The sequence below is a fragment of the Hippopotamus amphibius genome, chromosome 10 (genome assembly GCF_030028045.1).
Source record: "Hippopotamus amphibius kiboko isolate mHipAmp2 chromosome 10, mHipAmp2.hap2, whole genome shotgun sequence".
Classification (NCBI taxonomy): Eukaryota; Metazoa; Chordata; class Mammalia; order Artiodactyla; family Hippopotamidae; genus Hippopotamus; species Hippopotamus amphibius.
Genome location: NC_080195.1, coordinates 48,926,820 through 48,939,676, shown reverse-complemented (window position 1 = coordinate 48,939,676; position 12,857 = coordinate 48,926,820). Strand labels below are relative to the sequence as shown.

The following is a 12,857-nucleotide window of genomic DNA, read 5'->3' as shown; positions in this document are numbered from 1 at the left end:
TGCACAGCAGGGGCTGAGCGGAAGCAACCCGGCTGGCTCCTCCTCCTGTTCTCACCCCACGCGCCCTACTAGAGCCCTAGTTCAGGAAGGAGACTCCCAGACAGACCTCCGTTCCCACTGTGACAGCCAGCAGGAAAAGCCCCAGGGGACAGAGCCGCCCCCAGAGGTGGGGGCAAGAGCCAGGCTGCTGGGGAGGCTGCAGGAGGCTGTGTGGGGTGGGCCTGAGTCGTCACCCCCGCGGCTCAACGGCCCGCCTTGCACAGGCACCACTCCACCCTCCTCGCACCCCTGTCCAGATGCTTTCAGGCTGGTGCCCCATGCATCACAATTATTTTCTCCCCATTTAAAAAAGTCTTTCCCTATTTCTAGGTCTCGGCTTTAAAAGTAACCTAGCAAACCGTGTAACATGTTATCCAAATTACTTCTTCCACGTCAAAGAATTTTCATTTTAAAATAAAGTGCTCTCATGACCCAGTAATTCTAGTTCTAGACTATATACCCAACAGAAACGCATAAAGATATTCACTAAAGCACATGTACCAGAATACTCACGATACCCCAAACAAATCTAGTCCAAAGCCCATCAGGGTAGAACGGATAGGTAAACTGGATGAGGTTCACAGAGTGGAAGCCTGCACAGCACCAAGAGTGAAGAGCCTACAGCTACACACCGCAACGTGAATGGCGGTCACTAACGACATGGGGCAGAAGAGGTCAGACACATCTGTCTGTGTGATTTCGTTTATGCAGAGTCCAAGAACATGCACACATGGTGCGTGGCGTTAGCATGGGGATCAGGTTACCCCCGAGGGAGTGGCCGGAGCTGGGGCACCAGGAGGGCTGTGGGCCTGGGAATGTGTGGTTTCTGGGTCTGGGGATAGGTGTGTCGACTGTGCAAATTCACCGAGCGTCTAGTCACTGCTCTGGCCCGGACCCGTAGGGACACCAGTTGTCCTAGTTTGCCCAGGATGGTCTTCACTTCAGCACTGGAAGTCCTGGGAAACCTGTCAGTGCTGGGTGAACTGGGACAGCTGGCCGTGCTCTAGGACTGTGGGAAGTGGACAGCCACGTGGGCTTCCCTGGCCCTCGTGACCTCAATGCCAAATGAAGATGGAACCCCTGCCACGTCCCACTCCCAGGCTGGCTGTGAGGACTACACGGATGATCCCCGATCCTACAGCAGTGAGAAAACGGATGCAGATGGTAAGGCCAGTCTCCTCGGGGGTTGCAGGGGGACCCGGGGACCACGCCTGAACAGACGGAGCGGATGAAAGACTGTTTCTCAGAGAGTCAGGTGCCTCTCCCGGGGAAAGATCCAGTGAGAACACCAGCCAGCCTGGGGCAGCCCCAAACCACTGCGCTGCTCTCCTTATTTACCGAGGGGCCAGCACTCCAGAATCCGGCGCAGTTTTCTTCACTCCTCAGCACCCTTCTCCTGGAGGGGACTGGGTAGGGAGAGGCAGGGAGATGCACTCCTGGCCAGAGTTTATTCTCCACTGCTCTTGGGGAGGTTGGGCTGGTGGGGGTGACCCAAGCAGGAAATGGGGCACAGAACCTGTGACACAGGTTCAGCTGAGGGAGGCTGTCCTTTAGGCCACAGGGAGACTAAGACTCCTGAGCATGTGAAAGAGCCACGTTGCACTAAAAAATCACCCCACTTCCGCTAAAGCTTTTGTAACAATGGTTCCTAAACCTGGCGGTCCTGCAGAATCACCAAAGCCATTTCTCACACTGGAGTCTGAAGACCCCAGGGATCTAAGGAAGTATTCTTAGAGGTTCCCTTCAAATTTTCTATGAAAATGTTTAATTTGTCCTTTTGCTTTAACAACAAAAACTTTTTTTCAAAATGACCACATGCATATCAACATCTTCAGGGAAGCCATCCCATAACTGTGTGTTGCCGCTGAGGCTAACGCCTGCTTGCAGCCCGGAGCTTCAGAGACTAAATCAGCCAGATCCCAGTAAGAGGGTGTGTTCTAAGGCCCGGTACTCAAAGTGTGGTTCTCAGACCAGCACCACCCCCAACCAGCAACCTGTCAGAAATGTAGATTCTCAGGTTCCCCAGAGCTTCCGAATCAGCACCTGTAATCTAAGTAGAGGCCCGGGTGATGCCTGCGTATTACTGTCTGTGAAGCACTGGTCTAGATCGCTGGCCTCCCCTCTTTTCCTCCAGCATTTGTTAACTGAATGGCTTCCTATTTTCCACCTAATCTCCCAATTCTAATTACTACACAGTAGCTTTCTGTTGCCTGTTGGCCCTGCTGAAGGCTCCATCATCAAAAGTGCTTGTTAATTCGTCCACATACGGGACCCAGAGATGAGGCTGGCAGTTGGGGTCCCCCTGCCAGGAGGATGGGGTGTGGTGCTCTGAAGATGATGATGACACCCACAGGAGATATGCACCGGGCTCCCTCTCTGCTTCTCTGTGGACCCATGTACACATGTGACGGTAAATTACACGGCACCAGCCACATTCCTGCCCTCCTGACCAAAGGCCCCAGGCTGGACGGCCTCAGGGACGGTGAGGGGCCCAGAATGGAGCTCTTGGCACGTGGAGCTAGAGGCTCCCACAGACATGTGACATGGGCCGTCGATGTCACCAGCGGCACACCAGCGAGGCAGGCCGGAGAGGGGGGGATGGGAGCCTGCCGCCCCCCCGACGCGGGGCAGCCTTCCCATCAGGACCCACGCCGGTCCCGTCACCACCGAGGCAGCCTGGGCCCCTCCCCCACGCGCCCCAGGACTCACAGGATGTAGCAGATAACCCCGATGCTCCACATGTCTGTGGCGTAGCCAATGGGCTCGTAGTTGATCACTTCAGGTGCGACGAACTCCGGGGTGCCGAAGAGGACCTTCAGAGACCCCGCGTTCTCTGCAACCAGGATGGAGAGGACTCGGTCGGCACAACAGCCCTGAGCCAACCCGGGGGAAGGCCGGGAGGGAGGCAGGCGAGGCCGGCCTTCAGCGGCTCTCCCCTCGCAGGACGGCGCAGAGACGCCGGCCTCCTCGTGGAACGAGCGCACTGATACACCCCTGCAACGGACAGACTGCGCCCCTTACGCGTCTCGGGTGGGGCTGGGGGAACGGGGAGAGCGCGCTACAGCCCTGCCCAAATCGAACGGTCTTCCCCGTGTCTTTCTCTCCCGTGAGTTCCCTGAGACAGGGGCCGTGACTTGTGCTTGAAAATAATCTCTGCCACTCACCCTGTCATTTGTACCCCCTGCCTGCTTTACGAGGACTTTCCTGTTTCATACTCTCGCCAACCCGCGGGAGGATGACCCCCATCTCCCAAGGAGAAAAGGGAGGCCCGGGGAGGGATGTGCCCCTGCGTTAGTGGTGGTCAGGACCTAACCCAGGTGGTCTGAGTCCTGAGCCAAGCTCCTCCCCTTCCCCGCCACCTCTCCACGGGTAGGGTCACATCGCTCTTCCTGGGAGCTACTGGAAGGTAATCGGGAAAAACGGTAACCCTGAGGTGCTGCAGCCACCAAAATGCCCCCCGACCGTCTCCCCCGTCACGCCCTGCCCTGCAGGAGCAGCAGAGATGCCACAGAGGACCCTGGACTAGGCCCCAGGTCCCGACTCCACCCCAGCTCGCGGTGGGACTCGCTGGGGAAGGGTCCTGCAAACCTCGGATTCCTGGTCCATAAACTGAGGCTCATAAAATCAGCCCTGCCTCCCTCACAGGGCTGCTGTGAGAATCAAGTGAGAGAAAGCATGTGAAAGGGCTCTGGAAACTGTGCGACAGGATGCACGTGTGAGGAAGCACCATCACCAAAACATTCTGTTGAAAAAAAAAAAAAACACCTACACAGGGCTTACTACATGCGAGGCACTGCTCTTATCACCCTACCTACACTGACACATTTCGTCCCCCTAACAACTCTATGAGGTGGGTACCCCTATGATCCCACTTTACAGGTAAGAAATCTGAGACATAGGTTCCCACAGCTAGTAAGCGGGAGGGGGCAGTCTCCGTGATCTCCGATCCCAGCTCCCATCTGGCGCATCCCCGCAAGTATCCGGTGCCGCAGCCGCTGCCCCGACACGTCGGGGACGACGGGAGAGGCGGTTCAGCCTTACCCAACCTCCTGGCCAGACCGAAGTCGATGAGCTTGATCCTGGTGCCTGTCTTGTTGACACACATGATGTTCTCGGGCTTGAGGTCCAGGTGCACGATGCCCTGCTTGTGGATGTACTCCACGCCCTCCGAGATCTGCCGCATGTACTTGATGCACTCCCGCTCCGTCAGCTCGAAGTCCTCGTCGATGATGCGCTCGAACAGCTCACCCCCGGACACGCTGCGGGGACGGAGGGGGCGCTCAGACCACGCGAGCAGGGAGCCCGGCAGGCTGGGGGAGGGTCAGGGCAGGAAAGCCCAGGGCATGGGGGTGGCTAGGGTGTGCAGGCACTTTCTGCAGATTCCCGAGTCCCAGACCACTGCCCCGTTATGTTGGTTCCAGTCTTCCTCTGTGTGAGGAGGGCCCAGGCCTCCTGGTTTCCTGTGCAGGGGACCCTGCCTGTGCCCACGAAGCTTCGGGGGGATTCAGGGACGCATCTAGGCTGGGCAGTTTCAGAGGCGGTCATGAACTGAGAGATCCAGGATGACCTCCCTAGCAAAAAGAGTGACTGCCAGGCAGCCTCTCTCCCCCAGATGACTATAGATGGAAGGGAGTATCCTGTTCTCCAGCCATGTCTTTTCGTCATAAAGAACTGAAGTTTAAAAACTCACAGTAACCATAAGCGTGTTCTGCATAGCCAGGAATGGAAAAATATCTTCAGTAATAAGAAGCCTCAGCGTATCTGTAAAATTCTTGGGCTGTAACCCGTTTTACTTACAGCTGTGATGTATTTGCTTCCTCCGGTTAGGCCTATAACATCAGTGTACTCCTTCCAGCCATAACTACCTTGTCTCGCCTGCTCCCTGGCCCAGGCTGGGGGTGTAAGACATCCTTCCTGCCTCACCATAGACTTTGGATCCTGGCTATGGTGGTTCTGGGGCCTGCCGTGTGCATCTTTTCTACAGACTGGCCCAGAGGCTACAGCCAGCCAGCCAGCACATTTCCCTTCCGTGCAAATGCTGAGTCACGTGGGGCCTCCCTAGTCTCCTCTCCCAGCCCTCTGACCCACCTTCCTGGCTTGCTGCTCAGAAAGCTGAAAGCATCTCCTTGGTAAACTTCTGTAGCATCCAGACATCAGTAAGCTCTTCTTCACAAGGGCCTGTAGACCCACTCAAGGCTGAGTGTGCTTCGTTCTGGGCCTTCACTCCTCTAAGGGGAGTCATCACAAAGACGCGAAAGGGCTGAGTCTGAGTCCTGTCTCTGTGGCGTGGGCAAGTTACTGAACCTTTCTGAGCCCCAGTTGCCTCATCGGTCCCTACATTGTAGTAGTTAGGGATGAAGGAACTTTTGTAAAGCATCATGCCTGACACGCAGTGTGTGCACAGCACATTTTAATGACCATTCGACAACCTACTGCAGGCCACATGGGTCTTGTTACTGACCCCTGAGGGAGAGAGACAAGAACGCATCACGGGGACCGGCACACCGAAGCCCCTGTGGGCCTCCGTCGCCACAGGACAAAGACTTCCGGGAGGGCTGAGCGGATAAAGGTCCGTCTGTGCCAGGTGCCGCAGGGAGGCGCTGGAACCAATGCTTTGTTTAGAACCAACCAAGACGGCGGTCTTTGTGCGGCCAGCAGGTGGCGCCTCTGTCCTCAAACCCTTGGTTTCTATTGCTCTCCACCTCGGCTCTAAGACCAACTCTAATCTCCACTCCTAGGCCCCTAGGCTTCGGGCCGTTTTTATCTCTGAGCCCCGATCTCCTCATCTGTAAGATGCAGATAAAAACACAGGGTTGCTGTGAAGACTGAGTGAATTAATGCAGGTAAAGCACTTAGAAAAGTGCCTGGCACATAATAAGTGCTCAATAATGTTAATTATCCTTTTTTTTTTTTATTTTTAAGACCTAGTGGGGGCTCTTGTTGAAAATACAGACTCCTAAGCTTTTCCCCTGGAGATTTTGATTTAGAAAATCTTGGAAGGGTCTGTGATCCATATGTTTAATGAGTACCCCAGGTCATTCTTAAGATCAAACCAGTCTGAGAAATACTGGCTTACTCAATCACCACCCTGGGAGGCCAGCTGACATGCGTGTCCTGTGAGAAATCACTCCCAATTTCATCATACGCTCTTTCCCTCCCTGGGTTCCCACAGTCTCATCTCTGCACTTTTTGCACCAAGTCTGCCTGTCTTACAGTTGTTTGTAAACATGTCTGGAAAAGGCCCAGCTCATCTCTAGACCCTTGTGTATACATGGCAATATCTGGCCCAGACAAGGTACCCCAAAATGTTTGGTTCTAAATTTAAAATACTCCGAAAAAGCAAGCAATGTTTTTTGTTTCGCTTTTTTTTTTTTTTTTTTTCCCCAGTGTCCTTGGGAACATCTGAAGCAATGAGTGGTAGAAATCTGAGCTGTGGAGATAACTACTGCTGCACTTCTAGAGGTAACCTATTCAGTAGAGGTACAAACTGGTTCAAACCTATTCAAATCTATTTAATGTATTTTGAAAACAGTTCCTGTGGTCCAACTTCAAGGATGCAGGGAGTTACACAAACAGGATTAATGGTTCTATATAGGTTTTTTGTTTTTTTTTTTTTTTTTCAAAATGCTCAAGACAGTGAGTGGAAAGAAGCTGCCACCCACAGAGATGGGATAAAGCCATGGGCCAAAACTGGGCTGAGGAAATGTGTGCTTAACCCATTAACAGGGAGGGAGTGAAGACCTACTTTATCCCAAAGGATCGAATTTATCCCCCAACTGTAGACACTGGCCAGCCCTCATGGGAAGCCGGAAGGATGACACCTGCAGGGGGCGGCACACCTGACCCTCTCCTCCTTGTCTCCTGGCAGCTGGCTTCGTATCCCTGGCTCCGTGCTGCCAACAGCAGCACAAAGGCGAGACGGGCAACGGATGACTCAGCCTAAGCCGCGCATCTGCTTCCGTGCTCAGGGTCCCATCACTACTTGCAATGCCCCCAAAGGACCATCCCTGACGCCAGGCCTGGAGCCTGAAGGAACCCCTGTATCAGAGCAACACTGCTACAGCAATGGGGGCTTGTTCTGGAATCAGAGGTCAGAGAGGCTGAAGACACGTTAATTCTGGTTTCTCACTGTATCTGAGGCAGCTCATCTGAAGGCTGGGACCCTGCGATACATTTTCAATTTTCTGTATCACCAGGGATTGTCCTTCTCTTAATCTCAGTTTCTCCATCAAACAAGGAGAAGAACAAACTGTACTGCTGAAAGCCAGCCTTTGCCTTCTCAGTGGCCAGGTCTGTTTAAGCTGGAAGGGAAGTACAGATCGAGTATGCATCTGCTCCTTCTTCTTGGGTCAAGTTCCCATCAAGGGGCAAGCTCCTTAACCCAAGTGCAGGAGAATCATCTGCCTTCAGTGCACGTAAGACTCACGCCTGTCCACGGGGGAGGCGTAGGGTGAAGGGATGAAAGCCAGACCAGCTGAAGCCGTCTTACGTTTTCTCCCAACATTTTCCACCCAGCTTGCCAACTCCCAGTTCCGAGCTAAGTATGGTATTCTGCCCACTGGGGCTGCTGCTGGCCTCACCCAGGCTCGGCTGCCTCCTACCCGCTCCCGCACCTTCTCACGGACTTGCTCAAGGTTTAACTTCTAAAGATAAGACATTTCTTCACATGTCCCCACACGCCCACACTGCCTGGACCAAGCAACCTGTTCTACAATAAATGTGAAACGCTGCAGCCCACAGGGCTATCGTGAAGGTATAGTGACTGAGGCCGTGGACATGGGCTAAATCTTTCCTAGAAGTCAGGAGGGAAGTTTGAATTTGGGGCTGAAAACTGATTCTAAGGGATGAAGAGATTTTCTTTGAATCTGTGTAAAAGTTCCACAGAACTGCAGAATCTTAGAACCAAAAGGGAGTCTAATCCAAATACCTCTCCTCATTGGAAGGATTTAATCATTACAAAATCACGGCTCAACAGTAACAGAAGCTGACCCCAGGTTTCCTGAATAGCAGGATTTGTTCCATACATCCAGTTAGTGTTAAAATGCTCATAAAATAATTTTAAATGGAAAAAAGGCCGGGATACAGAAAAAGCCGATGCATCATATGCTTAAGAATAACTCACAGTTACAGAGCCTGCGCCTGATATGTTATTCCATCTAATTCCCACATCATTCACGAGATGGTTTATAGCCTCCTTCTACAGATAATAAAACTGACGACCGGCACAGTCGGGTCACTTATTCAAGATCGGACAACAAGAGGCAGAACGGGGACTGAGGTGAGGTTTCTCAGACTCAAGTCTGTCTCTAAACCACAACTGCCTTCCCTGAGATCACAAACTGAAAGGAAACACAGCCAAGGTCCACAGAGTGAGGGGAGTCACGCCTCCAACTGGGGAGGCCTCCCTGGTCCCCACCTTTCCCAGGAAAGAACATGGGGATGTTGACAGAGTCCTCTCCAAAGGACTGAGATCCCTGAAGCTCAGGATGGGCAACTCAAGGATGCTGAAGGCAATTTCAAAATATCGCTAAAGCCTTCAAATGCACAGCCCCTTAGCTCCAGCACTCCCACACTTCCGGGAGTGTATCCTGTGCACGTACACAGGCGTGAGCGTAAAGATGCATGTTCAAGGTTACAAACCTTGCCTTTTTGCAAAAGCAAAAGCCTGGAAACCATCCAAGCCCCTATCAAAAGTAGACGAATAAACTGTGGTCTCTGCATGCGCTGAGATCCCAGGGAGCCGGGAGAGTGAGGAGGCCCACTGGCTACTGATACGGGCCTCTCTCCGAGAAACTCTGTTGAATGGAGAGCAGCCAAGCACGGAATACTGCGTGCAACTTGTCTTTGGGTTAAAAGGTGGGAAATATGAATATATATATATATGAATATGAATAATATATATACGTAATATATGCCTGCATTTTCATAAAGAAACTTTGGAAGGAAACAGACAAAATTGGTTGCCAGTGGTGGTGAGGTGGGGTAGGAACAGGGTAGATGGAGGACAGGGGGTAGGAATGGGACTTTTCATTGTGCATTTTCTTGTCTCTTGATATGACTGTTTCATATGCCTTTAAAATTCAAATTTAAAAAAGAAAAGGAAATGCTTAAAAAAGTACACACTACGGAGGATACCTGGCTTACTGACTCCAGTGTATGCATTTTCGTGTGTGTGTGTGTGTGTGTGTGTGTGTGTGTCTGTGCACATGCAGATCAGCAGCTCAGAGGGGAGAGAGGTGGAGGACTGGGACTCAGAGAAACAGCGGAGCCCAGGAAAGCCTGGGCTGGACATCCTCTGAGCATCCCCCTGCCTGTGTACGACCCAGCTCAGAAAGCGCTACTCTTTGGTGAGTGAGAGGTCCAAGGAACAAACCAGCGTGGACCAGGGGCATGCAGAGCAGAGCGGGAGGACGGGAGCGAGGCTTACACCCCTGCCTCCCAAGCCCCCGGCCCCGGGCCCCCTTCTCTCTCACAGGCTGGCCGGGAGGTTGTTCTGTCCCCCGCGTCTGCTTGGAAGCCCCCTCTAGGCCGGATGCCCTGAATGAAACCAAGGAGCCGAGGGGTAGCCCTGGGCCTTTCACAGGGAGGTGAGGGTGACAGGGGGGCCGGGGTCCTCGAAGCCCTGCCAGCGTGTGTTGGAGAGGAGCGGGGGGCTGGCGGGCAGTGGGTCGGGGCCAGCACCTTGCACAGATGGGCTGTTTCGGGTGGTCCGCACCTGGCTGTACAGGCTGCTGAGTGTCCTGCACAACACACCCCAGCCCGCGGCGCTCTCCATCCTGGGGCGGAGGATGGGCCGGGACGGTGGGGGAGGCACACGAGGGGCTCCTGGGCCCACGGCGCCCAGGCCACCCGCCGCTGGGTCACTCACATTTCCAGGACCATGACGATGTTGGCCTTCTCTTCGAAGGCGTCCACACACTGGACCAGCTTGGGGTGGTGGAGGCAGTTCATGATGCTGATCTCCTGCCGGATGTTCTCCTTCTCTTTTGCCGAATATGCCTTGAAGAATTTCCCTGCCCAGATTTTTCCAGTTTTCTTTTCTACAAGTCGAAAGACCTGTCCAAATTTCCCACTGCGAATGAAAGGAGGAGAGAAAAGGCAGTGTAGCCCAGCTCTCCACTGAACTGGGATTGGCAGGTGATGGCCTGTGGGACCCACCTGGCCCCCCTCTTTTTATACATAAAGTTTTATTGGAAAACAGCCATGCCCGTTTGTGCCCAGACTGTCTGTAGCTGCTTCTGCGTTTCAGTAGCAGAGCAGTAGTTGCGGCGTAAACCAAACGGCCCACAAGCCAGAAACATCCATTACTGGCCCTTTACAGAACAAGTCTGCCCATCCCTGCTCTAGATCAATGAAATGCGTTGCTAATTCTGACAAACCTACTCTCCATCACTTGTCAATGTCAGCCCATGTCCAGCCCTGTGTCCCCGCCCAACGTCTGTCCTGTCTTGCTGTTCTTTTAGGACTGTCACCTCCTTGGACTGAGGCCTCAATCTTGGTGACAGGCTTCTTTCCCTCCCTGCCCCCCCCCCCCCCCCCCCCCCCGCAAAGGACCCATGACGTCAGGTTGAGGAATTCCTCCCCAAATACAGAGAATTTCTGAGTGGTTGCCTTCCTTCCACGCCCTTCTAGGGCCAGGGCCCTGGAGACAGCCCAGCAAGGCCCCTGCTTCCTGCTTCGGGGACAGGGGTGGTGGCTTTCCTTTGGCACCATTCCCGTCACAGCGCAGGGTCCTTGTCCAGGACTGTTGTGAGGCTGGTGTCACTCCTGTATTTGCCAGAAACCCTCTGGAAATGAGCGCTGAGCCCCATTCCTTTTTCTTCCACCTCCCATCCTCCTCCAGGGGTAGAGTCAGTGGGAGGCAGGCAGCGTTGGGTGCCACTGCTGGTGGGGACAGCCTGGCTGTGCCGAGGGCCCAGCACCGGCGTCTGAGTCCACTGGTGTCTCGGCAGCCCAGGGAAGAGCCCGAGCAAAGACTGCGGACTGAGTTCACAAAGGGAGGGGTGAGGACAGGAGATGCACGTCAGGGGCGGGTTTTCCTGAAGCACTAAAGCTTCAGGCAACTGCTGAACAGTGGGCACGGATCAAAGGGAAGAGATCCTACAGACAGGCCGAGCCAGACCCGCTGCCCTGGGATATGTCCTGTGGGGGGCGGGGGACGGGGTGCAGAGCAGGACGGGCCTGCTCGAGCTTGCGGAGCTGAGCCCGGGGCACAGCAGCTGCTAGGAGAGCCCCGGGCGGGCGACGCTGTCGTGGGTGCTGACGGGTCAAGCCCTCCCGGTCCTGCAGGAATCCGTGCCTGAGGCGTTGGCGCAACCCCGGGAAGGACAGGAAGAAGCAGCACAGGGCTGCACCTCCGGGCCTGCGCCACCCTCACCCCGAGGTCCGGAAGGGAGCCTCCCACTCCACTTACGATCCTAGTCTCTCTTCGATGTCGTAGAAGTCTGACACTTTCTGTTCGGTGTTGACCGTGACGGTGCGGTAATCGACCTCGGGCTCCTTCTCATCTGCAGGGTGGGGGGTGGGGTGAGTGTGGGCCATCAGACCCCTCACCCCCCCCCCCGACGCTACCGAGGACAGGGGCCCGCACTCACCGTCGTCTGACACCTCCACTTCGTCCTTCGGCTCTGCGGGGAGAGAGGATGTGGCGGTGAGCAAAGAAGGCCTGTCGAGAGCACACGTGCTGGGGGCCCCGCCAGGCTTCCGTCTCCCCAGGCACCAGACCTCCACGCCCAGAGCTCCGGGCATCGCCACGGGGTCGGTGGGCCCGTGCTGCAACAGGGCACGTACCCATCGCTGGCACTGGCCTCCTCACCCCACCCAGCCCCTCCGAGGTCCCCTAGACATGCCTTTCTTCACATCTCTTCTAGTCCCTCTGACTTTCAGAACCTACACACAACGGAGACAGTCCCTTTCTGCTCCGGCTTAAAAGTCAGCAACATATCATTGCTACTAGTGTCAAATCCATTTATCCATTTACTGAGAACTTTTTCTGGAATTCCAGCCATGCAGCAGGTATTTTGCCAGTGATCATGGGTATACAAAACAAAATACAGATGGCACGATCTCGCCTCCTTTCTTGGAGCTTATATATAATTTAGTTGGAGGGGCAAAAACACATATACTTGAACTATCATTACAGGGGTTATATAATCAAGCACACCCTATCGCAGCACACACTGAGTTGACAATGGAGGGAAGGTGACACAAGTGGGGCAAGTATAAAAGTCAGAGCAATTAGTCTAGAAAGAAGGAGCCCCTGAGCTGTGTCTTAAAGGAAGTGATGGAACACAGCGAGGAGGTGGGTGACGTCACTCAGGAAGCCAGGGTGCTTAGGGTATGGCGAGGAGGGGATGTGAGCAGTCCACGCTGGCTGTTCACACAGATGTGTCAGGAGGGGATGAGGGGGGAAGTGAGGGGACAGGCTGGGGTCCAGAGAAACACGCCCACTTCAGAAGTCCAGGCTTTCCTTTGCTTTGGCAAATTTTGTCCCTAGGGAACCACTGTGGCTTCTTGACCTTGGCCAAGGGCCTTTCCCTTCCTGGGCCTCAGTTTCCTCCTCTGCGAAGGAAAGCACTGTATCTCTGGGTGATTTCTCGGGTCCCTGGCTAGCCCTGGATGCTGTGCTTTGTGATGTACTAGGTGCAGCTCAGCCATGATGGGGGCTGTGTCCCAGCTGCCAGCGGGAGCCAAGGCAGGTTTTCTGCAGAGGCAGAAAGACCTGAGGAAGCCAGAGAGGCCAAGGATTTCTAAAGTGTGTGTGTGTTGGGCGGGGGGAGACAAGACTGGGGGAAAGGGTGTGATTTGCTGAAGCTCCC

General features: G+C 54.3%; 1 protein-coding gene across 10 annotated transcripts in view; it reads right to left on the bottom strand.

Annotated features, from left to right (window-relative positions):
- Positions 1-12,857, bottom strand: part of MYLK (myosin light chain kinase) — a 258,615-nt gene that overhangs the window by 19,093 nt on the left and 226,665 nt on the right. For all 10 annotated transcript variants that reach the window (XM_057696224.1, XM_057696227.1, XM_057696226.1 and 7 more), the window contains 5 exons: positions 11,634-11,666; positions 11,453-11,546; positions 9,908-10,111; positions 4,081-4,298; positions 2,749-2,872 (listed from right to left, as the gene is read on the bottom strand). In XM_057696224.1, coding sequence (XP_057552207.1) covers positions 2,749-2,872; positions 4,081-4,298; positions 9,908-10,111; positions 11,453-11,546; positions 11,634-11,666 — 673 coding nt within the window. The remainder of the gene's footprint in view (positions 1-2,748; positions 2,873-4,080; positions 4,299-9,907; positions 10,112-11,452; positions 11,547-11,633; positions 11,667-12,857) is intronic.